The 24,071-nt window shown below is 38.4% G+C and overlaps 1 protein-coding gene across 4 annotated transcripts in view; it reads right to left on the bottom strand.

Moving 5' to 3' along the window:
* UBE2G2 (ubiquitin conjugating enzyme E2 G2) overlaps positions 1-24,071 on the bottom strand; it is a 66,470-nt gene that overhangs the window by 23,846 nt on the left and 18,553 nt on the right. Inside the window, exons 1-3 of one of the 4 annotated variants that reach the window (XM_077119188.1) lie at positions 12,308-12,672; positions 3,224-3,259; positions 3,082-3,127 (exon numbers count right to left, since the gene is read on the bottom strand). The exons of 1 other annotated variant lie outside the window; for it this stretch is intronic. In XM_077119188.1, the coding sequence (XP_076975303.1) occupies positions 3,082-3,127; positions 3,224-3,259; positions 12,308-12,329 (104 nt within the window). In that variant the 5' untranslated portion in view covers positions 12,330-12,672. Of the gene's footprint in view, positions 1-3,081; positions 3,128-3,223; positions 3,260-12,307; positions 12,673-24,071 lie in introns of those variants that run through there. 2 more of the 4 variants (XM_077119187.1, XM_077119189.1) reach the window with 2 other exon arrangements.

A 24,071-nucleotide genomic window follows, 5' to 3' on the forward strand; every position in this document is an offset into this window, starting at 1 on the left:
CTCAGTAAGGGGCAGAGCATGCTCAAGTGACTCCAGCCTCGTAAACCCACTGGTCTGGAGAGGTGACTATGTTAGGCCATGGACCAGTCAGGGAGGTTACCAAGGCTGCTGCTCTGAGACTGCTGGGGCAAGACAGAAACAGACCAGTAAGATTCCAAGAGACATGATACCTTTTCCAGCCACTGACAGTAAAGCCCTTCACTAAAGGGCTCTCTCTGTTTTGCAGAAGAGGCTTCCACCATCTCCGCGTAAAAGACATCAGAAAAGACCCCCAACACTGCAGCTTGGTGGCAGGGGTGCACAGGGTCATGGACTCCGGAGCTGGAGAGACCAGAAGTCACTTATCTAAAATGTGTGGAACCTCTTTGTCTGGAATCTGAATAAACAAAGGCCAGAGAGACAAAGCGACTGGCCCAAAGTCAGAAAGCCATGCCACGAGCACACAGCTATGGCAGATGTTTCCCCTTAGCCTGACCCTGAAGAGCAAGTATAAACTGGATCTCAGGCTTAAACCCTCTAAGCTCAGCAGTGAGTTGTTAGTTATTTTTCAACTGTTCTGGACATTATATTACTGGAAAGAACTATGTTAAAGTCTACATTTAATGCGAGTTACAGGCTGTAATTTTATTATCAAGTTCTCTTAATCATTAATCTGCTATGTTCTCCATCCTAGTCCCTCAACACCATTCTTTCAGAATAGAGATTCGGGGTTGCCTGTGACATACCTGTATTACCAGGCAGGGGTCCTACTATAATACATACTCGGTATTCATTACCTGAATATCTGAAAACATGCTTTCTTCTCTGAAGGGCCCCAAAAGAAATGAAGGTTCTGCAGGCAAGCATGACTGCAAGGCTGTTTGCACTGTACTTCAAGAAAATTACCCAATCATGTTTTTTAGAAATATTAGGGTAAGGAGGAAACCCTGGAAACTATCAAAAAATAAAGAGGGAAAAGAAAAATCTATTACTAAGGCAGTAAAAAATCAGCCAGCTGTCTGCCTAAATAGCAGGGTGAGACAAATCAATGGAAGGACAGTTAATTCCTTAATAGATGTTTTAAGTACATCCGTAAACGGCCTCTTATTTGTGCAAGGATCTGGAATCTAACCAAAACCCGCAAACTCACCAGAACTGAAACAGGGGAATTCCATGCTAATGTAAAAGCCTTATTCAAACATAAAAGTGCTCTACCTAAAAATAGTTCTAATTACTTTTCAAGACAGGTTTTCAAAATATTAGTTTAATTTATACTGTTTATCTAAAATTAGTAAGACTTATCCTACCAGATTTTTAACAACGATCACTTTTTAAAAACCATATGGGAAGGCTAAACTGTTCCTAACGTATATGAGCCAACATCTTCCAAACACTGAAGAATGTCTGGGGGCATACCCTGGCACAATTCCCAAAGACATCGAACAAGCAGGCCTGCTCCTTGGTGGCATGTACAGGTGGGTGTGTATGTGTCTGTGCAAATACAAAAGGAATGTACATGATACATTAACTGGAAAAAGCAGGTTACAAATCAGTTCTTACAATATGATCTCATGTTTCTTGAAAAATAAAAAGACTACTCCATAAGACAGGTGCACAATGCCATACATTATTAAATGTAAGACACCAATGATTTTGAAATTCATCATCCAATTTAAAACTACATTTTGGAGGATAAAAGATCCAATACCATATTAGATACAAATGTAGATTATAAATACATCCTCCTTCCAGAAACTTTTAATACAGAAAAGAATGTGTATCATAGGCTCAAGTAGTATTATAAGTAGTCAGGAAAGATATATGACCAAATGTTAGGCATGCTGTACTTATCTCTAGATGGTGTTTATTAATGATTTTCTTAAAAAAACATTTCGCTTATCAAAAAAAACTCATTTTCACAATCATTTTCATGAATTAATCGAACCTGCCAGACAGCATTCAGCAATAATTTGTTTCTCAGACTAACAAAGATCATTAAGAACCAACATGACATGATCACACAAGGCCAACTCAGAAAGTGTGATGATGTTTAAAATTAGGCCCTCAAACTAGAGTGCACATTTGCTCCGTGTGCTGGGAACAAGTCAGCTAGAAAGGAACAGCCAATTCCCACCTCAAGGTGCTCAGAGCACCCGCAAGGCTGAACACGGCAAGCACTGCACGAATGCCCCTCAGCATTGTGCTCCACTGCAGAGGTCAGATGTCCACAAGGCTCACCTCTCCCTCCACCCATAAGCTGGGATACAGCCCTCCGATGAAAAAGACAAACCCATTCTGCGAATTGGAGCTGGGTCAATATTTGACCACCGCATTTTGCCTGTGAACACCTAATTTTAGCACATACACACATACATGTGTGCAAGCCTGTGTGACTGCTCTCTCTACCGATAGACCCCGGAGCACCCCCAAGTCCCCTCCCTAACGTAAAATGAAGAAAAGCAAAGGGCCTGGGCCATGGCACCACAGAACACTAGAACTGGGGGTTGATTTCTTTCTCTTTTCCAGTAACAGCACTGTAAGTTAAATCTCGTGAAGTCCAAGTACAACCTTCTAGAATGGGGTCAGATGCCATATGCTCAGTCTGCCAGAAGCAGAACGTGGCCATATCTTGGTATTATAGGCAGTGGAACGCCCAAAAGCCCAGACAAGGCAAAGAGCAAAAGGAAGAAGTAGCAAAGGAGGAGATGGATGGGCCGGAAGAGAAGAAGCCACAAGAAGAAAAGGGAGTCACAGTCCAAAGGCAGGGCAAGGCCAGTGCGAGATTGACAAGTCCAGTGCAGCTGCCCATGTACTCACCTTCAGACTTGTAGAGTCTTCGTTAAGCCAAAGTCATCCAGACTATTTGTGAATGAACCATTGAGACCATACAACATTGAAAAATTATTATTTAAAATTCTGCATACATATATTTACAACTAAACTTTTCTATGGTTATAGAGAGCATTTTCACTTCTTCTGGAAAATTTTTCATATTATTTTCTGCTTTCAGACAAGCAAGTTACAGAAGAGCCAAAAGCTAAAGGATTCATAGGCCTAATATCCAATAGAGTTTTAAAAACTAAGAACATAAAATTAACTTACATGATCAATGCCTCCCATTCAAAAAAATTCTCTTCATTCATGGGGCCTGCAGGGAAATAAAAAAATCCCACAACATTTTAACTTTGAAGGCAACTTTAACAATTACAAGTAAACTATAAAGAAGTTAATGTTAGTACCTTACCTGCCACAATTCCTTCCGGAGGATTCAATGTTAATTCTATAAAGTTAAAAGGCAAAACCATTATTAAATAGAGTGAAGTTATAGTGACATTTTAACAAAACACCCGTAAAAAGCATACGAGGCTGTGTACTACATAGCATATGTATTAATAGATGAAAAGTTCAGAGGACAGGTTCAGTTGTGCTTCTGCTGCTGCAGCCAGAGAAACAGGGACTTTCAGAGCTATAGGCCCTTTCAAATTACAAATGAAAAGACAAACAAAAAGGGTCAGCCGTCTTTCCAAAATACTCCAGCTGGTGGCTTTAATTAAAGCTCATAAATCAAACACAGCCTACTATTTTCCAAATGAATGGTATTTCCTGTCACTTCGAGAGTTGGACAAACTTTTGTGAGCATGACAAACCAGAGATGAGCCAGAGTTGAGGTTTCAAAAGTTTGACATGGTCAAATATATCAAACATTTTATTGGTTAACAGTCAGTCTTCAATACCACCCTACAAAATGAGAATCCCCCACAGATCTGCTACTCTATAGAATATCAGATTTCAGCAATGAAATTAATGAAAAATAGTAAGAAACAACTCAGCAGCATCATTCTCAATAACTTAAGATTAGCGGTTACTGAAAGACTTAGGGGGTGAGGTTTGCGGGAAGGTGGTGGCATGGGAAGCTACAGGGACCAGTACCTCCACAAGACAGCTACTGAACAGGCAGGAATGTTCTGAATCAACTATTTTGAAACTTAAGAGTCCAATGGAACATTTGCAGCAACCTGAGAAGAGCTGGAGGAAAAGGCTGGTAAATTACAGCCAGCAGTGGTGGATTTCCCCATCCAGACAGTAGCCACCACTCATTACATTTAAGGCAGGTAGCAGTGGGGGCTGCAGCCCAGGTTCCTCGTGCAGCTTGTTAGTGCCAGGGAGGCTATAAGGGCCTAGACCTCCACTATCTGCAGCCACTTCAGATCACTGGGGGTAGGGGTAGTGGGCAGTGTTCCAAACCCACATGGGCAAAAGCAGGAGCAAAATCTTAAAGAGACAACACCATTTCTTTTTTTTCTTTTCTCTTTCCATTACTATTTAGGAGCAAAAATAGTTTAGAAAACACAGAAATTAATGATTTCATCCCTCAACAAAAACAACAAACTGTAGCAATCTCAGAGGAATGAGAGAACTGGATTTCCAGGGTTGTAACAGTCTAGTATTCAGAATGTCCAGTGTACAGTAAAAAATTACAAAACACATGAACAAACAGGAAAGTATACCCATAATACAGGAAAAAAAATACACCAGCAACCATTCCTGAGGAAGCTCAAACATAGGAATATTAACCAAAGATTTCAAATCAACTGTCTTAAATATGTTCAATGAGCTAAAGGAATAAATATTGTGCACAACTACAGGAAAGTAGGAAAACACTGTCTGAACAAAATAAAGAAATGGAAATTATTAAACAAGAGCCAAACAGAAATTGTGGAGCTGCAAAGTACAGTAACTGAAATTCAGTACTTCATCCATCTACAGTAATTCATCTATCTACTGAATTCAACAGTAGATGTGATCAGGCAGAAGAAAGAATCAGCTAACTTGAAGACAAGACAACTGACATTATCTAATGTGAGGAATAAAAAAAAAAATTGAAGGAAACAGAGGCTGAGGAATCTGTGGCACACTAGCAAACAGACAAACATAAGCATCCCTGGAATTTCAAAAGAACTAGAGAGAGAGGGGCAGAAAACGTATTTGAAGAAATAATGGCAAAAACTTATCAAATCTGGTAAAAGACATGAATAAACACAACCAAGAAACTCAATAAACTCCAAACAGGACAGACTCTAAGAGACCTACACCAAGACACATTAGAGTGAAATTGTCAAAATCCAAGACAAAGAAGCAGTGGGGACAATCAGATCAATAAGCCGAGCCCTCAATCTTGGGGTTCATCCCTAAGAAACATTTCTGCAAAGGATAAGCTAAGCCTACTTAAAATGAGGCCTAACAGTCACTCCCAGAGAACCTCTTCTGTTGCTCAGATGTGGTCTCTCTCTCTAAGCCACTTGGCAGGTGAATTCACTGTCTTCACCTCTAAGTGGGACATGACTCCCAGGGATATAAATATCCCTGGCAATGTGGAACAGGAATCCCAGAACGAGCCAGAACCCAGCATCACAGGATTGAGAAAGTCTTCTTGACCAAAAGGTGGAAGAAAGAAATGTGACAAAATAAAGTTTCAGTGGCTGAGAGATTTCAGAGTTGAGAGGTTATCCTGGAGATTTTCTTATGCATTATATATAGATATACCTTTTCAGTTTATGTCGTATTGGATGGCTGGAGGGAAGTATCTGAAACTGTTAAGCTGTGTTCCAGTAGCCTTGATTCTTGAAGACAACTGTATAAAGACATAACTTTTATGATGTCTGTGTAATTATGAAAACCTTGTGTCTGATGCTCCTTTTATCCAAGGTATGGACAGAGGAGTAAAAAAAAAAAAAACATGGATAAAAAATAAATAGTAGGGGGACAAAGGGTAAAATAAATTGTGTAGACTGAAATACTAGTGGTCAATGAGATGGGGGGATAAAGGGTATGATTTGTATTGAGTTTTTTTCTTTTTATTTCTTTTTTTTTGGAGTGATGCAAATGTTTTAAAAAATGATCATGGTGATGAATACACAACTATGTGATGAGACACTGAGCCATTAATTGTACACCATGTATGGAATGTATGTATGTGAAGAACAGTCAATTAAAAAAAAAAAATCCAAGACAAAGACTTCCGGCAGAGTAGGGTGGGCTGACTTCACCCAAGCTACATTGAATAACAAGAACAGGGTCAAAATAAAAATAAATAAATAAATAAACAGGACTGCAGCTGAAGTGGAGAGATGGTGATGGAGAGAGAGGTGAGCTTCCTCAACCACAAGCCTACCAGGGTTGGATGGAGCACGGGGTGAATGCTTCTGAAGGAAGCACCATGCTCCTGTGCTTCCACCAGCTCCTGCAGGAGGCTTTAGAGGTCTTCCCTCATGGCCCTGTTTTCAGGAGCTCCCACCGGGAGTCCAGAAGAGCAAATACAAATGGCTAAAAAGCAAATGAAGAGAGGATCATCTTCATTAGCCATAAAGGAAAGGCAAATCAAGACTTCAGTGAGACACCACCTCACACCTATAAGAATGACTGCTATTAAACAAACAGGAAACACCAAATGTTGGAGAGGATGTGAAGAAATTGGAAAGATTATTCACCACTGGTGGGAATGTGTAATGGTTCAGCTACTGTGGAAGACAGTTTGGCAGTTCCTCAGAAAACTAAATATCAAGTTGCCCTATGACCTGGCAATACCAATACTCTGTATATACCCAGAAGAGCTGAAAGCAGTGATGGAAACAGACATTTAAACACCAATATGCATGGCAGTACTATTCACAACTGCCAAAAGATGGAAACAATCTAAGTGCCCATCAATAGATGAGTAGATGAACAAAATACAGTATATACATACGATGGACTACTAAGGAGCAGTAAGAAGAAATGAGGTCCTGAAGCATATGATGACATGGATGAACCTAGAGGACATAATGCTGAGTAAAAAAAGTTAAGATACACAAGGATAAATACTGTATGATTTTGCAATTATGACTCTGGTAAAGGTAACCTCAAAGGTTTTCACTGTAGAATGCAGGTCACCTAGAGGTACACAGATGCTAGAGACAGAGAAAGGTGACACAATGAGGTTGAACTTAAATGTAAGAGAAGAGACAGAAGTGATGGTAGCTAATTAGTGGGGTCATAAGTAACATTACCATATTGAAGGTCAGTATTATTGAAAGGGGGGATGTAAGTGCCATGTATCCCACCAATTAAGTCTACAATCATAGAACTTCTTCAAAGGTTTTCTCTTCTACAAAGAATCAATAATAGAGGGGGATAAGGGGAAAACTAAAATGCATGCTAGGGCCTATAGTTAACAGGAAGACAGCACAACCAGGGGTAAATAATTAGGGGAAAGGGACCTAGAGCTTAGGGAAGGTTTTGATTTGATACTTGCTGAGGTTGTGTTTACTGGTTTTTTGTTTTTTAGGACCAATGAAAACTGTCTACAACTGAGAGTGCTGCTGACTGTACAACCAAGTGAGGGCACTATATGATATGGGTTATTATGGACATTATCCATGATGCCCAATAGATAGAGGGACCTGAAGGGTACAACGACTGAAAAGCCAAAAGGCGATATATGTGTGTGATGGAATACTACACAGCTACAAAAAGGAATGATGTCGTGAGGCACATAATGAACTGAATGAACCCTGAGGACAAAGTGCTGTGCAAAATAAGCCAGAAACAAGAGAACAAATATGCTATGGGTCTCTTTCATAAAACACTTAAAAGAAAATTGGAGCCTAGATTATAAGCTCTTATGGCAGCTATACTAAGTTTGAAGTTGTAAGTGTATTTCCAGATTCTGAGACACTAAACTATATGTGTATAAGCTGGTATTTCTCTGGAAATTCGAGTGATACCTAAGATTGAGGTGGAGTTTGGCAACTCTGAAAGTCAGTATTCCTACATATAATAGTTAAAGTAACCAAAAAAGAAACCAGGCTTCAATTAGAGATAAAAAGGAAGCCAATCTGGCCAAGACTAAGGTAAAAAGGAATACAGGGCAAAAGATGATAGTAAATGTACTCTAGTGTCTCATTTACTGTACAAGACCAAAGACAGAGAGGTTTATTTTATCTCGAACTTAAATTTTCTGTAACACACAATCTAAATCAACCTGTCTGGATAGAGCTCATTTAAACAACCCAAACACAGGAATGGGGACTTGTAATTCTGTATAACTTAATGTAATACCCAGAGACATCCCAGACTATAGTGGGCTGATAATTTACAAGTATAGGTAGAGTCCCTGGGGAACTGGAGAAAAAATAAAGAAATATTAAACTTTCCCACCTGGGAAACAAACCTCTGGATTCTCTCAAACATTATGGACTCCCAAGAGTTCAAGCCCTTGATTTTCGAGACTTGGCCTTATGAAATTTATTTATGTGGTGGAGACGCTAAGATTATCTACAATTATGCCTAAGAGTTGCTTCTAGGAAAACTCTTTGTTGCTGTTGCTCAGAGCTGGGCTCCTTGTAAGCCCAACTCTGCAAGGAAAATTATTACCCGTCCCCCTAAGCGGTACAAGCCATTCAGGGATGAAAGTCTCCCTGGCAATGTAGGGCATGACTCCCAGAACTGAGACTGGCCTTGGTACCATGGGATCGAAAATGCCTTCCAGACTAAAAGGGGGGAAAGAAATGTAACAAAATAAGGTATCATGGTTAAGAGAGTTCAAATGCAGTAAAGAGGCTATTCTGGAGGCTAACTCCTATGCAAGCTTCAGCTATAAAGTGCTAATTATCATGGTCTGCCAACCCCCAAACAACCTCATGCCTATTAGCCCTAAAGAACACCTAGGACTCTGAGACGCTATAAAAGTTTCATGTACTGAGTTTACTTTCCTGAAATCAATAACCTCCAGAGGGTTCCTAGGCCAGATAAGTCTCGAAACCCAGAAGGGCCAGCTTCTCCAAGAATATCAACTAATTCCATTCCCTTATTCTATATTGTTGTTATCCCTTCCAACATGAAAAAATTGGAATGAGCATAGCCCAAAGACCCCTACAGATTGGGAGTAGGATCAAAGAAGAAGTTATAACAGAGAAGATAGGATTTAACAAATGAGTATGACTGCTGAACCACTATAATGATATTTCTTTTAGCTTCCAGTATTTTGGAGCGGCTAGCAGAAAAAACCTGAAACTGGAATGGTAACCCATACCAAACTTTGAAATTTGTTCTGTAAGTACCTGCTGAAATGTACTTTCAAAATTACCGCCTTTTTTTTTTTTTTGATATATGTTATATTTTACAGTAAAAAATGTCTTTAAAAAATCCAAGACAAAGAAATTTTAAAAGCAGCAAATGAGAAGCAAACTGTCCCCAATTAAAAAAACAGACAGACAAACAAACAAAAAACTCATCAGAAACCATGCAGACAAAAAGACAGTGGATAACAATTTAAAGCCCTCAAAGAAACAGCAGCTATCAAGCAAGAACTCTATATCCAGAAAAATTATCTTTCAAAATGAAGGAGAAATTAAGGTATTTTTTACAAATAAACAAAAGCTGGGATGGGAGAGTGCATTATCAGAAGAGCTGCTCTACAAGAAATGCTAAAGGAACTTCTTCAGTGTGAAATGAAAGGACACTGGACAGTAACTCAAAGTCATGATAAGAAATAAAGAATATTAGTGAAGGTAACTAAAACATAAAATCCTGAATTACTATACTTTGGGTTTATAACTGCTTTCCCCCCATTCCCTCCTAATAGCCAAATGTGTAAAATAACATTAAAATCTATGTTAATGGGCATTCAATGCATAAAATGCCATCTGAGACAGTAATAATACAATGGGGAAAGGCAAAGATACATAGGGTTAGAGCCTGTATATATGTGAAACTAGGATAAGACTTGTAGAACTAGGTTATTAGTTTAAGATGGTCATTGTAATTACAAAGATAAGCACAAAGAAAGTAACTTTAGGGAAAAAGCACAAAGAGGTTGAAAGTAAAAGGGTAGAAAAGATATTACATGCAAACAGTAATCAAAAGAGAGCTATAGTGGCTATGTTATTGTCAGACAAAGTAGAGTTTGGGTGAGAAAAAAGGATATTAGATATTGATAACAATTTAGTTCAGCAAGAAGATAAAACAATTATACATATATGCGCCTCAAAACAGAGCCCCAAAGCTAAAAGAACTGAAGGGAGAAATAGACAGTTCTACAATATTAGTTAGAGACTTCAACACACCACTGTCAACAATTGATAGATCATATAAACATAAGATCAAAAAGGAAACAGAGGACTTGAAGACCACTATTAAGCAAATGGGCCTAATGGATATATCGAACACTCAATCCTACAAAAACAGAATGCCCATTCTTTTCAAGTGCACATGGAACATCTTCTAGGATCACCTACATGACAGGTCTGTGCTGGTTTGAAAGGATGTATGTTCCCTAGAAAAGCCATGTTTTAATCTTAATCCCATTTTGTAAAGGCAGCCACTTCTTCTAATCTCTATTCAGTACTGTATGTGCGAAACTGTAATTAGATCATCTCCCTGGAGACGTGATTTAATAAAGAGTGGTTGTTAAAGTGGGTGAGGTGACCACATGTCTCCACCCATTTGGGTGGGTCTTGAGAAGTTTCTGGAGTCCTGGAAAAGAGGAAAGACTCTGGAGAATGAAGGAGATTCGGAGAGAGCATAGAATGCTGCAGCACCACGAAGCAGAGTCCATGAGCCAGTTACCTTTGGAGATGAAGAAGGAAAAGGCCTCCCAGGGAGCTTCATGAAACAGGAAGCCAGGAGAAGAAGCTAGCAGACAATGCCATGTTCGCCATGTGCCCTTCCAGATGAGAGAGGAACCCTGACTGTGTTCGCCATGTACCTTCTCACTCAAGAGAGAAACTCTGAACTTCATCAGCCTTGTTGAACCAAGGTAACTTTCCCTGGATGCTTTAGATTGGACATTTCTATAGACTTGTAATTGGGACATTTTCTTGGCCTTAGAACTGTAAACTAGCAACTTATTAAATTCCCCTTTTTTAAAAGCCATTCTGTTTCTGGTGTATTGCATTCCAATAGTTAGCAAACAAGAACACAGGCCAAAATTCAAATACTAATAAAATTTAAAATGTTAAAACCATTCAAAGCGTATTGTTGGACCACAATGGAATAAAGCTCGAAATGAACAACAAAAGGAAAACTAGAAATTTTCCAAGTATGTGGAAATAAACAACATACTCTTAAGCAATGAAGGGGATAAAGAAAAAAATCACAAAGGAAATTAGGACATATCTGGAGATGAATGAAAACAAAATCACAACATACCAAAACTCATGGGATGCATCAAAGGCAGCGCTCAGATAAAAAATTTTACAGCTCTAAATGTTTACATCAAAGAAGATCACAAATCAATAACCTGACTTCACACCTAAAGAAACTAGAAAAAGAGCAAACCAAATCCAAAGTTAGTAAAAGGAAGGAAACAATAAATATTGAGCAGAGATAAATGAAAAAGAGAGTAGAAAAACAATAGAGAATCAACGAGACCCAAGGCTGGTTCTTTGAAAAGAGCAATAAAATTGGCAAATCTTTAGCTAGACTCACAAAGAAAAAGAGAAAAAAGGCACAAATAACTAAAATCAGGAGTCAAAGTGGAGGCATTACTAACAAACTTAAGGAAACAAAAAGGATTGAAAGAGGGCATTATGGACAATTACACACCAACAAATTAGGAAAGCTAGATGAAATGCACAAATTATAGGAAACACACAAATTAACCTAATACCATACAAGATAAAATAGAAAATTTCAAAAACTTGTAACAAAGAAATCAAACCAATGATAAAAAACCTTCTAACAAAGAAAACTTCAGGATCAGATGGGTTCAGTGATGAATTCTACCAAACATTTAAGTAAGATTGAATACCATTTCCTCTCAAACTCTTCCAAAAAGTACAAGAGGAGGCCAGCATTACCCTGATACCAAAGCCAGATAAATACAACACAAGAGAAAATTACAAAACAATAGTCTGCATGAATACAGATATAAAAATCCTCAACAAAATAAGAGCAACTGAACACAACAGTATATTTCAAAGGTTACACACCATGACTGTTTTGGTTTGCTAAAGCTATTGGGATGCAATATACCAGAAATGGATTGGCTTTCATAAAGGGGATTTATTAAATTACAAGTTACAATTCTAAAGCTATGAAAATGTCCAAATTAAGGCACCAAGAAGAGGATATTCTTGGACCACAATGGAATAAAGCTCAAAATAAATAACAAAAGGAAAACTGGAAATTTTCTAAGTATGTGGAAATATAACAACATAGTCTTAAGCAACCAAGGGGATAAAGAAAAAAATCACAAAGGAAATTAAGAAAATTTCCTTTTCACAAAGGAAAAGGAAAAGAGGATATGTTCTTGGAAGAAAGGCAGCTGGCATCCGGGTTCCCCTGTCACCTGGGAAGACACATGGTGACATCTGTCGTCCTTCTCTCTCAGTTCTGGTTTCAAATGGCTCTTTCAGCTTCTGGCATCTCCTGAAGTGTTTTCCTTCTGCATCTCCAAATGTCTGTCACTTGATTTCATTTCACTGTTCTCTACATCATCTCTGAGCTCTCTTACGTTTTTTAATCCAGTATTGTAGAGGCAGACCTGTGGTAGAGTGGGACCTTCTGATTAGGCTGTTCCCATGGAGATGTGACCCACCTGATTCAAGGTAGGTGTTCTAGTTTGCTAGCTGCTGGAATGCAATATACCAGAAACGGAATGGCTTTTAACAAGGGGAATTTAATGAGTTGCTAGTTTACAGTTCTAAGGCTGAGAAAATGTCCCAATTGAAACAAGTCTATAGAAATGTCCAATCAAAGGCATCCAGGGAAAGATACTTTGGTTCATGAAGGCTGATGAAGTTCAGGGTTTCTCTCTCAGCTGGAAGGGCACATGGTGAACACAGCATCATCTGCTAGCTTTCTCTCCTGGCTTCCGGTTTCATGAAGCTCCCTGGGAGGTGTTTTCCTTCTTCATCTCCAAAGGTCACTGGCTCATGGACTCTCTGCTTCATGGTGCTGCAGCATTCTTTGCTCTCTCTGAATCTCTCATTCTCCAAAATGTTTCCTCTTTTATAGGACTTCAGAAACTAATCAAGACCCACTCAAATGGGTGGAGACATGTCATCCCCTAATCCAGTTTAACAACTCTTCTTAACTAAACCACATCAACCAGGGAGATGATCTCATTACAGTTTCAAACATACAGTATTGAATAGAGACTATTCTACCTTTAAGAAATGGGATTTATATTAAAACATGGCTTTTCTTAGGGGACATACTTCCTTTCAAACCAGCACAGTAGGTCTTAATCTTTTTACTGGAATCCTCTATGAAGAGAACAAGAGCATAAAACATTTACTGGAATCCTCTCTGAAGAAAACAAGAGGCAGAAAACAGTACTACTGAGCGGCTGCAGGAAGGAATGAAGTTGTAAGGCATGCAACTAGATCAATCAACCTTAAGGTATACATGCTGAATAAAATGTCAGAAATAAAAAAGCAAATATTAACATGCCTTACTCATATGGATTAACTATAATATACAAACGTGGAGAACTGAAGTCAAAAGCATGGATTATCAGGTTAGGGCCTATTGTAAAGGTTCCCAAATTATAAGCTATTATAGCAGTAAAATACAGTTAGGAGTTGTAACTGGTATTTTAAAATTCTGAGCTAGTGAGCAATAGCTATCTGTACAAAGCCTGGTCGTTAACTGAAACTTTGGGCACTTATGCGACACCTGAAACTCAGACTTAGAGCTCTAAAGCTATGAAAGTCAGCACTACCCCATTCAGCAACTGTCAAGCTGAAAAGGCGATTAGACAACATCTAGAGATATGAATGAAGCTGATCTGACTAGGATTAAGGTAAACCAGAATACTGAGTAAAGGATGATATGGCCCATATTTTCAAACTTCAACCTCTGTGCAAGACCAAAGGGAGAAATGTTTATTTGATGCAAAATTTATATTTTTGATAGCACATTATCTAATTTAACTGGTATGGTCAGTTTACTTGAATACCATAATTACATGGAATCTTGAATAGGGCGTAAGATCTTGTTCGTTTGTACAGGTTAATGTGATGCCCCACTATATCCCAGAGTAATTTCAGCAGAGAAAAAAGAAGGATTTGCAAAGTCCCCTTGGGGTACTGGGAAGAAAGGAGGAAATATTCAACTTCCCATTTGGGGGAATTCCTAATATTCTCACAAGGAGTGGGGACAAAAAATTCAATATGCTAAGCTCTCAATCTTGGGGCTCACCCCAATGAGGCTTATTCTTGCAAAGGAGAAGCTAAGCCTACTTGTAATTATGCCTAAGAGTCACCCCCCAGAGAACCTCTTTTGTGGCTCAAAATAGCCTCTCTCTTTAGGCCAACTTGGCAAGTAAACTCACTGCCCTCCTCCTTATGTGGGACCTGATTCCTGGGGATGAGCTGGGACCCAGCATCACTGGAATAAGAACACCTTCTTGACCAAAAGAAGGAAGAGAGAAATGAGACAAAATAAAGTCTCAGTGGCTGAGAGATTTCAAACAAAGTCAAGAGATTATCCTGGATATTATTCTTATGCATTATACAGATATCTCTTTTAAGTTTAAGGTGTATTGGAGTGGCTAGAGGGAAGAACCTGAAACTGTTAAGCTGTGTTGAGTTGTGTGATTCTTGAAGACAACTGTATTATAACTTTTACAACGTGACTGTGTGATTGTGAAAATCTTGTGTCCGATGCTCCTTTGATCTTGTGTCCAGGTTATGGACAAATGAGTAAAAAGTATGGATAAAAAAATAAATAAATAATAGGGGGATAAGGGGTAAAATAAATTGGGTAGACTGAAATACCAGTGATCAATGAGAGGGATGGGTAAGGGATATAGGCTATATGAGTTTTTTGTTTTTTAATTTCTTTTTCTGGAGTGATACAAATATTCTGGAAATGATCATACAACTAAGTGATGATACTGTAAGCCACTGATTGTACACTATATATGGACTGTATATGTACTAAGATTTGTCAATAGAAATATACATTTAAAAAAAACCTACAGCAAATAGCATATTCAATGGTGAAAGATTGAAAGCATTCCCCCTAGTATCAAGAACAAGAATGCCCACTATCACCACTGTTACTCAACATTGTATGGAAGTTCCAGCCAGAACAATATGCAAGCAAGAGAAATAAAAGGCATCAAAATTGGAAAGGAAGAAGTCAAATTATTCCTATTTATAGATGAAATGATCCTATGGATAAAAATTTCAACAAATCTACAAGACAGTACTGGAACTAATAAACGAATTCATCAAGTAGCAGGATAAAAGAAGTCAGGTAGGTTTCTATACACCAGTAATGAACAATCTGCAAAAGAAATCAAGGTAACAATTCCATTTATAACAGCATCTAAAAGAATAAAATACCTACAAACAGAAAGTGAAAGACCTATACACTGAAAACTACAAAACACTGATTAAGTAAACTAAAGACCTAAATAACTAGAGAGACAGCCCATGTCCAAGGATTAGAAGATTCAATATTGTTAAGATGTCAATACAGCCTAAAGCAATCTACAAATCCAATGTAACCCCTATCAAAATTCCAGCAGCCATTTTTGCAGAAATGGAAAAGGTGATCCTCAAATTCATATGGGATTGCAAGAGGTCTTGTATGAATTTGCCAAATGTTGCCAGAATGTAATATCCCAGAAATGGAATGGCCTTTAAAAGGGGAATTTAAGTTACAAGTTTACAGTTCTAAGGCCATAAAAATGTCCAAACTAAGTCATCCAAGATACCCTGACGCAAAGAAGGCCAACGGGTTCAGAACAACTCTGCCAGATGGGAAGATACATGAGTGGTGTCTGCTGACTGGTCCTTCGACTTCTGGTTTCAAACAGCTTCCCGGGGATGTTTTCTTTCTCCATCTCCAAACATCTGGGTCTTGCGTTGGCTCTGAAGCTCTGTTCTCCAAGCATCTGCATCTGAGGTTTCTCCAAAATATATCCCCCTTTAAAGGACTCCAGTAAACCAATCAAGACCCACATGGTGTGGGCAGAGTCACATCTCCATTTAATCAAATGGCCACATCCACAATTGGGTGTGTCATTCCCATGGAAACAATCTAATCAAAGATTTTCACCCCACAATACTGAACAGGATTAAAAGAAACAGCTGCCCCAACAAGACTGGATAAGGAAAAAGGGCCTGGCTTTCCTCAGGTACATAACAGCTTCAAACTGGCACAGGCCCCAAATGGTCAAAACAGTCTTGAAAAAGAACAAATTGGATTCACACTTCCCAATTTGAAAACTTACTACAGAGCTACACTATTTAAAACAGTGTGGTTCTTTAAACAAACATGAAACTATAAACACTGGAGAGAATGCGGAGAAATTGCAACACTTATTCACTATTGGTGGGAATGTAAAATGGTTTAGCAGCTGTGGAAGTCAATTTGGTGAGTCGTCAGAAAACTAAATATTGAGTTGCCCTATGACTCGGCAATAACAATACTCAGTATATACCTAGAAGAGTTGAGGGCAGTGCCACTACAGACATTTGCACACCAATGTTCACAGCAGCACTATTCACATCACAATTGCCAAAGATGAAAACAATCTAGGTGCCCATCAACAGACAAGTGGATACATAAAATGTATATACATATAATGGAATATTATGCAGCATTTAGACAAAATGATGTCCCAAAACATATGACAATGTGGATGAATCTTGAGGACATAATGCTGAGTGAAAGACACAAAAAGACACATACTGTATGATTCCACTATTATGACTCAGATAAAGCCACCAATATTTTGGAGCAGCTAGAAGGAAAAATACGAGACGAAGGTATGGTAGTCCACGACAAATTCTGGGAACTATTCTATGGCTGCTTGCTGAAGTGTGCTTTGAAAATTATTGCTATTTTCTTTCTTTTCTTTGCGTGTGTGTATATATATGTTATATTTTACAACAAAAAATGGTACAAAAAAAAACTATAGGCAGTTATACTAATATTAGATAAAATAAATTCCTGAAATCAAAAATTTGAAAATATTTAGTAATATAGCTCTCCATTAGAGCAAAGTTGATATCAGTAATAACTTTTTACTTGATATTTTGAGAACACACACAGTTTTGATAGTTAATCAAATGTATTTAAGGTTGTGTTTAGCATTTAGAATTTAAGAAACTCTGGTATCTGTATCTATAGATTTTTTTTCCTTCCTTGCTTTAATTTTAAATTGGTTTATGAGACATATTATACAAGCAGGCTTTACAATGATTACTGAGGCTTTTTTTTTACTTTTAATATGCCTATGGATAAGCTAAACGATTGTACTTGGTTAAAATTTTCATATGTCAACTGTAAAAATATTTGTATCTTCATATTTTCCTGAAATCAGGAAAATATCTAGTAGCACAGGTTATTACTATAGCAATGCGGATATGTGTTAAGAACTTTCTACTTGGTATTTCTACACAGTTTTGACAGCTGATCAAATGGTATCTAAGTTAGCGTTTAATATTTAGAATGTAAGAACTTTACTATCTGAATTTGTAGATTTTTTTCCTTGTTGCCTTAATTTTAAATTGGGTTTATGGAGCTTACTGTACAAACATAGGCTTTACAGTGATTAAATAGATGCTTTATTTAAATATGCCTATGGTTAAGCTAATGAAGATATCCATTTTTGGTAGAACTAAGTATATAATGTTTGTTTTCATAAATAAAAATAAAATAAAATTCATTATTAAAAAAACAAAAGGGGTATGGGGTAGGGGGATGGAACCAACTGATGCTCTTAGAAAGACTGGTAACTCTGGATTTCAGGGTTTATCTAGCCTAGGAACCATCTGAAGGTTTTAGGCTTCTAAGAAATAAACTTAATGAACAAATCTTTTATAGAGTCTCAGCTAAGCCCTGGGTATTCTTTAGGGTTTACAGAAACCATCCCTTTACTTTCACCCTTCCTGAATCATATCGTTTTAGGTGTGAATGCTCTAATAAAAGCATATAGTTGGACCAAGCTATTTGAGACAAATTAAAAATCTTTTCCTTTACAAAAAAAAAAAAAAAAAGAAACACAGAGGAACACAGACAGAGAGCTATAAAGAAAAATGCATTAGTTCTCTAAAGTTCTTGATGTGCTGGATTGAGCAGATGTTGGCAAACTACAGCCCTCAGGCCCAATGTGCTCTGGTGCTTGTTTCTGTAAGTAACATTTATTTTGCCACAACAACAAAAAGTGTGGTCCTGGCATTGGGATAAACATATAAACCCATGGAATAGAACTGAGAGTTCAGAGATAAATCCATAAATCTTGATTGATTTGCCAATTGATCTTTTTATTCACATGGGCTGGCATCAGGAATCGAACCCGGGTCTCCAGCATGGCAGGCGAGAACTCTGCCTGCTGAGCCACCGTTGCCTGCCCTGTGGCCAGTTGATTTTTGACAAGAGTGCCAAGCCCACTGAACAGGGAAATGAGTCTCTACAACATTTTGCCAGGACAATTAGAAATCCACATGCAAATAAATGAATGAATGTAGAACCGTGTCTCTCACCATGTAAAAATATTAATTCCAAATGGACCAAAGACCTACACACAAAAGGCTAAATCATTAAAACTCTTATAAGACAACTTAAGGAAACATCTTCAAGACTTTGTAGTAGGCAATGAATTTTCAAGTTTTACACCAAAAGCAACAAAAGAAAAAATAAAACAGATTTCATCAAAATTAAAAACTCTTGTGCATCCAAGGACATCATCAAGAAAGTGAAGAGACAACCTACAAAATGGAAGAAAATATTTGGAAGCCATATATCTGATAAGGGTTTAATATCTAGAATATATAAAGACTTACTACAACTCAGCAACAAAAAGACCAACCCAATAAAAAAAAATAGGTCAAGGATTTGAAAAGACATTCCATTAAAGATATTCAAATGGCTAATAAGTATACGAAAAGATGTTCAACACCATTCAACTTTAGAGAAATGCAAATGCAAAGTAAAATTAAGAGATAACATTTGCATCCACAGGACAGCTATTATCTAAAAACTGAAAATAACAAATGGTGAGGATGCAGAGAAATAAGAACTCTCTTACATTGTTGGTGGGAATGTACAATGGTGCAGCCACTGTAAAAGAAAGTTTGGTAGTTCCTCAGAAAGTTAAACACAGAATTACCATATGATCCAACAATTTCACTCCCAGGTATAAACCCAAAAGAAGAGAAAGCAGAGACTCAAATAAGTATTTGTACACCAAAGTTCATCACAGCATTTACTTACAATAGCCAAAAGGTGGAAGTAACCCAAGTGTCTGTCCATGATAAGATACGGGATATACAAAATGTGGTTTATCTATACAATGGAATATTATTCAGCTATAAACAGAACTGCTGGTACATGCTACAACATGAATGAACCTTGAAGATACCATGTTGCGTGAAATGATAAACACAAAAGGACACTGTATGACTTCTCTCATATGAAACACTCAGAATAAATAAGCAAACTCAGACACGAAAAGCAGAATAGTGGTTACGAGGAGTTGGACAGGCGGAAATGGGGAGTTTTTTTTTCGTCTGAAAAGCACACTTTATTTTTAAAAGCCAAAGGCAGTCAATATAATCTATATACTCTATTATGATGATATAAAGCATGTAAAATACTAAGCTGTCTAATATTTAGTCCATTTCAATCATATCAGCCTATCAACAGGTAACAAACAAGTCAACAACTTTGGAAATGGGGAGTTGTTGATAAATGAATATGAGTTTGAGTTTGAGATGATGAAAATAGTCTGGAAATATAGACACTGGTAAAAAAAAAAGTTAGACAGTATTGTCAATGTACCTAATGTTAAAGAATTGTCCACTTAAGGACTTCCGGAGAAGATGGCGGCTTAGTAAGATGCGCGGGTCTTAGTTCCTCCTCCAGAAAAGCAACTAAAGAAACAGAAACAATACGAAACAGCTCCTGGAGTCACGACAGAGACCAAAAAGACAGCGTACCCCATTCTGGAACAGCTGAACGGGCAGGGAGAATCTGCTGCGGTGAGATACCCGAGGGGCGCGCGTTTTCCCGGCCGGGGCGGCTGGCGACTGGGGTCCCCTCCACGCACGTAGCTCCCCGGTCTGACTGGGAACATTGGATAGCGGGGCCCTCCCGTCATGCTTGGCGTTTCGGGCCAGCTAGGCAATTAGGACCGGCACTCTCCCAAGCCGCGGCGGCCAGTGACCCCTGCCTCCACGCGCGGTTTTCCGGGCTGACTGCCGTGCAGACAGACAAGCGCCATGAGCGCCACCTACTGGGCAGGAAAAGAAAAACAGAGCCCAGAGATTTCACAGAAAAAGCTTTCAACCAGCTGGGTCCCACACCCAGGGAAATCTGATCAAATGCCCAGACACCAGCAGAAAATAATGGATGACGCTCGGAAAATTGAAGATATGGCCCAGTCAAAGGAACAAACCAATAGTTCAAATGAGATACAGGAGCTGAGACAACTAATGCTGAATATACGAACAGAAATGGAAAAACTCTTCAAAAACCAAATCAATAAATTGAGGGAGGACATGAAGAAGACATGGGCTGAACAAAAAGAAGAAATAGAAAATCTGAAAAAACAAACCACAGAACTTATGGGAGTGAAGGACAAAGAAGAAAAAATGGAAAAAACAATGGATACCTACAATGGTAGATCTAAAGAGACAGAAGCTACAATTAGTGAACTGGAGGATGGAACATCTGAATTCCAAAAAGAAACAGAAACTATAGGGAAAAGAATGGAAAAACTTGAGCAGGGGATCAGGGAACTGAATGACAATATGAAGCGCACAAATATACGTGTTGTGGGTGTCCCAGAAGGAGAAGAGAAGGGAAAAGGAGGAGAAAAACTAATGGAAGAAATTATCACTGAAAATATCCCAACTCTTATGAAAGACCTAAATTTGCAGATCCAAGAAGTGCAGCGCACCCCAAAGAGAATAGACCCAAATAGGCGTTCTCCAAGACACTTACTAGTTAGAATGTCAGAGGTCAAAGAGAAAGAGAGGATCTTGAAAGCAGCAAGAGAAAAACAATCTGTCACATACAAGGGAAACCCAATAAGACTATGTGTAGATTTCTCAGCAGAAACCATGGAAGCTAGAAGACAGTGGGATGATATATTTAAATTACTAAAAGAGAAAAACTGCCAACCAAGACTCCTATATCCAGCAAAATTGTCCTTCAAAAATGAAGGAGAAATTAAAACATTTATAGACAAAAAGTCACTGAGAGAATTTGTGACCAAGAGACCAGTTCTGCAAGAAATACTAAAGGGAGCACTAGAGTCAGATACGAAAAGACAGAAGAGAGAGGTATGGAGTAAAGTGTAGAAAGAAGGAAAATCAGATATGATATATATAATACAAAAGCCAAAATGGTAGAGGAAAATATTATCCAAACAGTAATAATACTAAAAGTTAATGGACTGAATTTCCCAATCAAAAGACATAGAATGGCAGAATGGATTACGACCCAGCAATACCACTGCTAGGTACCTACTCAAGGGACTTAAGGGCAAAGACACAGACGGACATTTGCACACCAGTGTTTATAGCAGCATTATCTACAATTGCAAAGAGATGGAAACAGCCAAAATGTTCATCAACAGACGAGTGGCTAAACAAACTGTGGCGTATACCTACGATGGAATATTATGCAGCTTTAAGACAGACTAAACTTATGAAGCATGTAGTAACATGGATGGACCTAGAGAACATTATGCTGAGTGAGTCTAGCCCAAAACTAAAGGACAAATACTGTAAGGTCCCACTGATGTGAACCGACATTCGAAAATCAGCTTGGAATATATCATTGGTGGCGGAGACCAGCAGGAGTTAGAAACAGGGTAAGATAATGGGTAATTGGAGCTGAAGGGATACAGACTGTGCAACAGGACTAGATACAAAACTCAAAAATGGACAGCACAATAATACCTAAGTGTAATGTAACTAGGTTGGAACACTGAATGAAGCTGCACCAGAAATATGAAAAAAAAAAAAAAGAATTGTCCACTTAAAATGGATATAATGATTTCTTATGTATTTTTACCACAACTAAAAAATAAATTACTGAAAAAAAAAAAACTGAGGTACAGCTCTACCTTTCAGAAGCTGCCACTAAGAAGTACAAATCTTGGGGTCACAGTTTTTTGTTGTTGTTGTTGTTTTAACATGGGCAGGCACCGGGAACTGAACCCGGGTCCTCTGGCATGGTAGGCAAGCGTCCTTGCCTGCTGAGCCACCGTGGCCCTGGGGTCACAGTTTTTATCTACTTATACAGAGGCTCCAAAGGGAAACCAAGCCTGTGGATAAATTCAGAAGGGCGACGAATGGGAATGGGAGGAGAAACCACAAAGCAGAAAAATACATGGACAGGAATGGCAGCTACAGAGGAGTAAGGAATCAGGCCAGAAATTCACTTCTGATTTAGGCAGGGTGCTAGGGAAGTTAATAAAATAGTAAGCAAGCACACAAAAGAGAAGACAACAAAACCAAAAGCTGGTTCCTTGAAAAAATTAATATAATACAATACAAAAATTAATATAACATAAAGTTAATATATCTGTGGGGACACTTCTACTGAAGACGGCGGAGTAGGGAACTCCAGGATTCAGTCCTTCCTTCAAAACAACTATTAAATAGGCACAAACTGCATGAAACAACTATTTTGAAACTCTGGAACACTGTCTAGCATCCAGGAAAGAGCAAGAGGCTGATAAACAATGTTAAAGAACAGTAAACTGCCCTCTGCAGGGTAGCTGCCAGCACCCATCCCCACCCTCAGAGCAGGCCACCTTGGGGCCCAGTTCCTGGCTAGCTCACTGGCAACAGAAAGGGACATAAAAACCCTTTTGCCCAAGAACAGGGGTGGGCACAGCTGACTGCCGATCATGGCTTTTGAATAGCTAATTCTGATCACTGGGGCCCTTTTTACACCAGGATTATAAAAAACTATGGTGGAAAACAGTCTGGGACAAAGGCCTGCTGGCTTCAAATGCCCAGGAGAAGGAGGTTTGTCTCATGCAGAGGGGACAACCAAACTCCCATGAACAGGGGAACACCAAAATAACCAACAAGCAAAAGCCCAGGACAACACAGACGCCCAGAAAGACAGGGAACACCCTTTACACTGCATTTGACCTTCCTGATGGGAGGGCTGACCCTCAAGGAAATCTCTGTCATCACCAGCTGGCTACCAAACCAAGAAACACACATCTCAGGAATAAATACAAGTTAACATTTTAAAATATTAAAATGTGTAACAGATTAAACTCTCCAATCAAAAGGCAGAGATTGGCAGAATGGATAAAACAGCATGACTCAACCACATGCTGTCTGTGAGAAACTTCACCTTCAATTCAAAATACACAAGTAGGCTGAGGGTAAAAGAATGGCAAAAAAAGATACCATGCAAGCAGTAACCAAAAGAGAGCTAGGGTGGCTAAAATAATAGTGGATAAAATATACTTTCACAGTTATAGGGCGGGCCGCGGTGGCTCAGCGGGCAAAGTGCTTGCCTGCTATGCCGGAGGACCTCGGTTCGATTCCCGGCCCCAGCCCATGTAACAAAAACGGAGAAACAGAATACAATAAAACAAGAAAATGTTTAAAAATGTTTCCCTTTCTTCCTTCCTTCCTTCCTTCTATCCTTCCTTCCTTCTCTCTGTCTTTCCTTTAAAAAAAAAAAAAAAAAAAAAAAAAAAAAAATATACTTTCACAGTTATAAAGGACAAAGATGGTCATTATATACTGATAAATGGGACAATTCAAAAATATGTAACATTAAATATATATATGCACCTAAAAGGAAAGCCCCAAAATAAATGAAGAAACTACTGACAGACTTGCAGGGAGAAACTGACAGTTCTACATTAATAATAGGAGACTTTAACACAGAACTCTCAGTAATGGAAAGAACATCTAGTAAGATGAACAAGAAAGTACAGGACTTGACTGAAATATTAAATCAAGTAGACCTAACACAGATAGAACACTGCATCCAATGCAAACAGAATACACATTCTTCTTGAGTACATATGGATCATTCTCCAAGATAGATACATACGTTAGGTAACAAAACAAGTCTCAATAAACTCAAAAATATTAAAAAAGTGACTC

This window comes from Tamandua tetradactyla, chromosome 10 (assembly GCF_023851605.1).
Source record: "Tamandua tetradactyla isolate mTamTet1 chromosome 10, mTamTet1.pri, whole genome shotgun sequence".
In the NCBI taxonomy this organism is placed as follows: domain Eukaryota; kingdom Metazoa; phylum Chordata; class Mammalia; order Pilosa; family Myrmecophagidae; genus Tamandua; species Tamandua tetradactyla.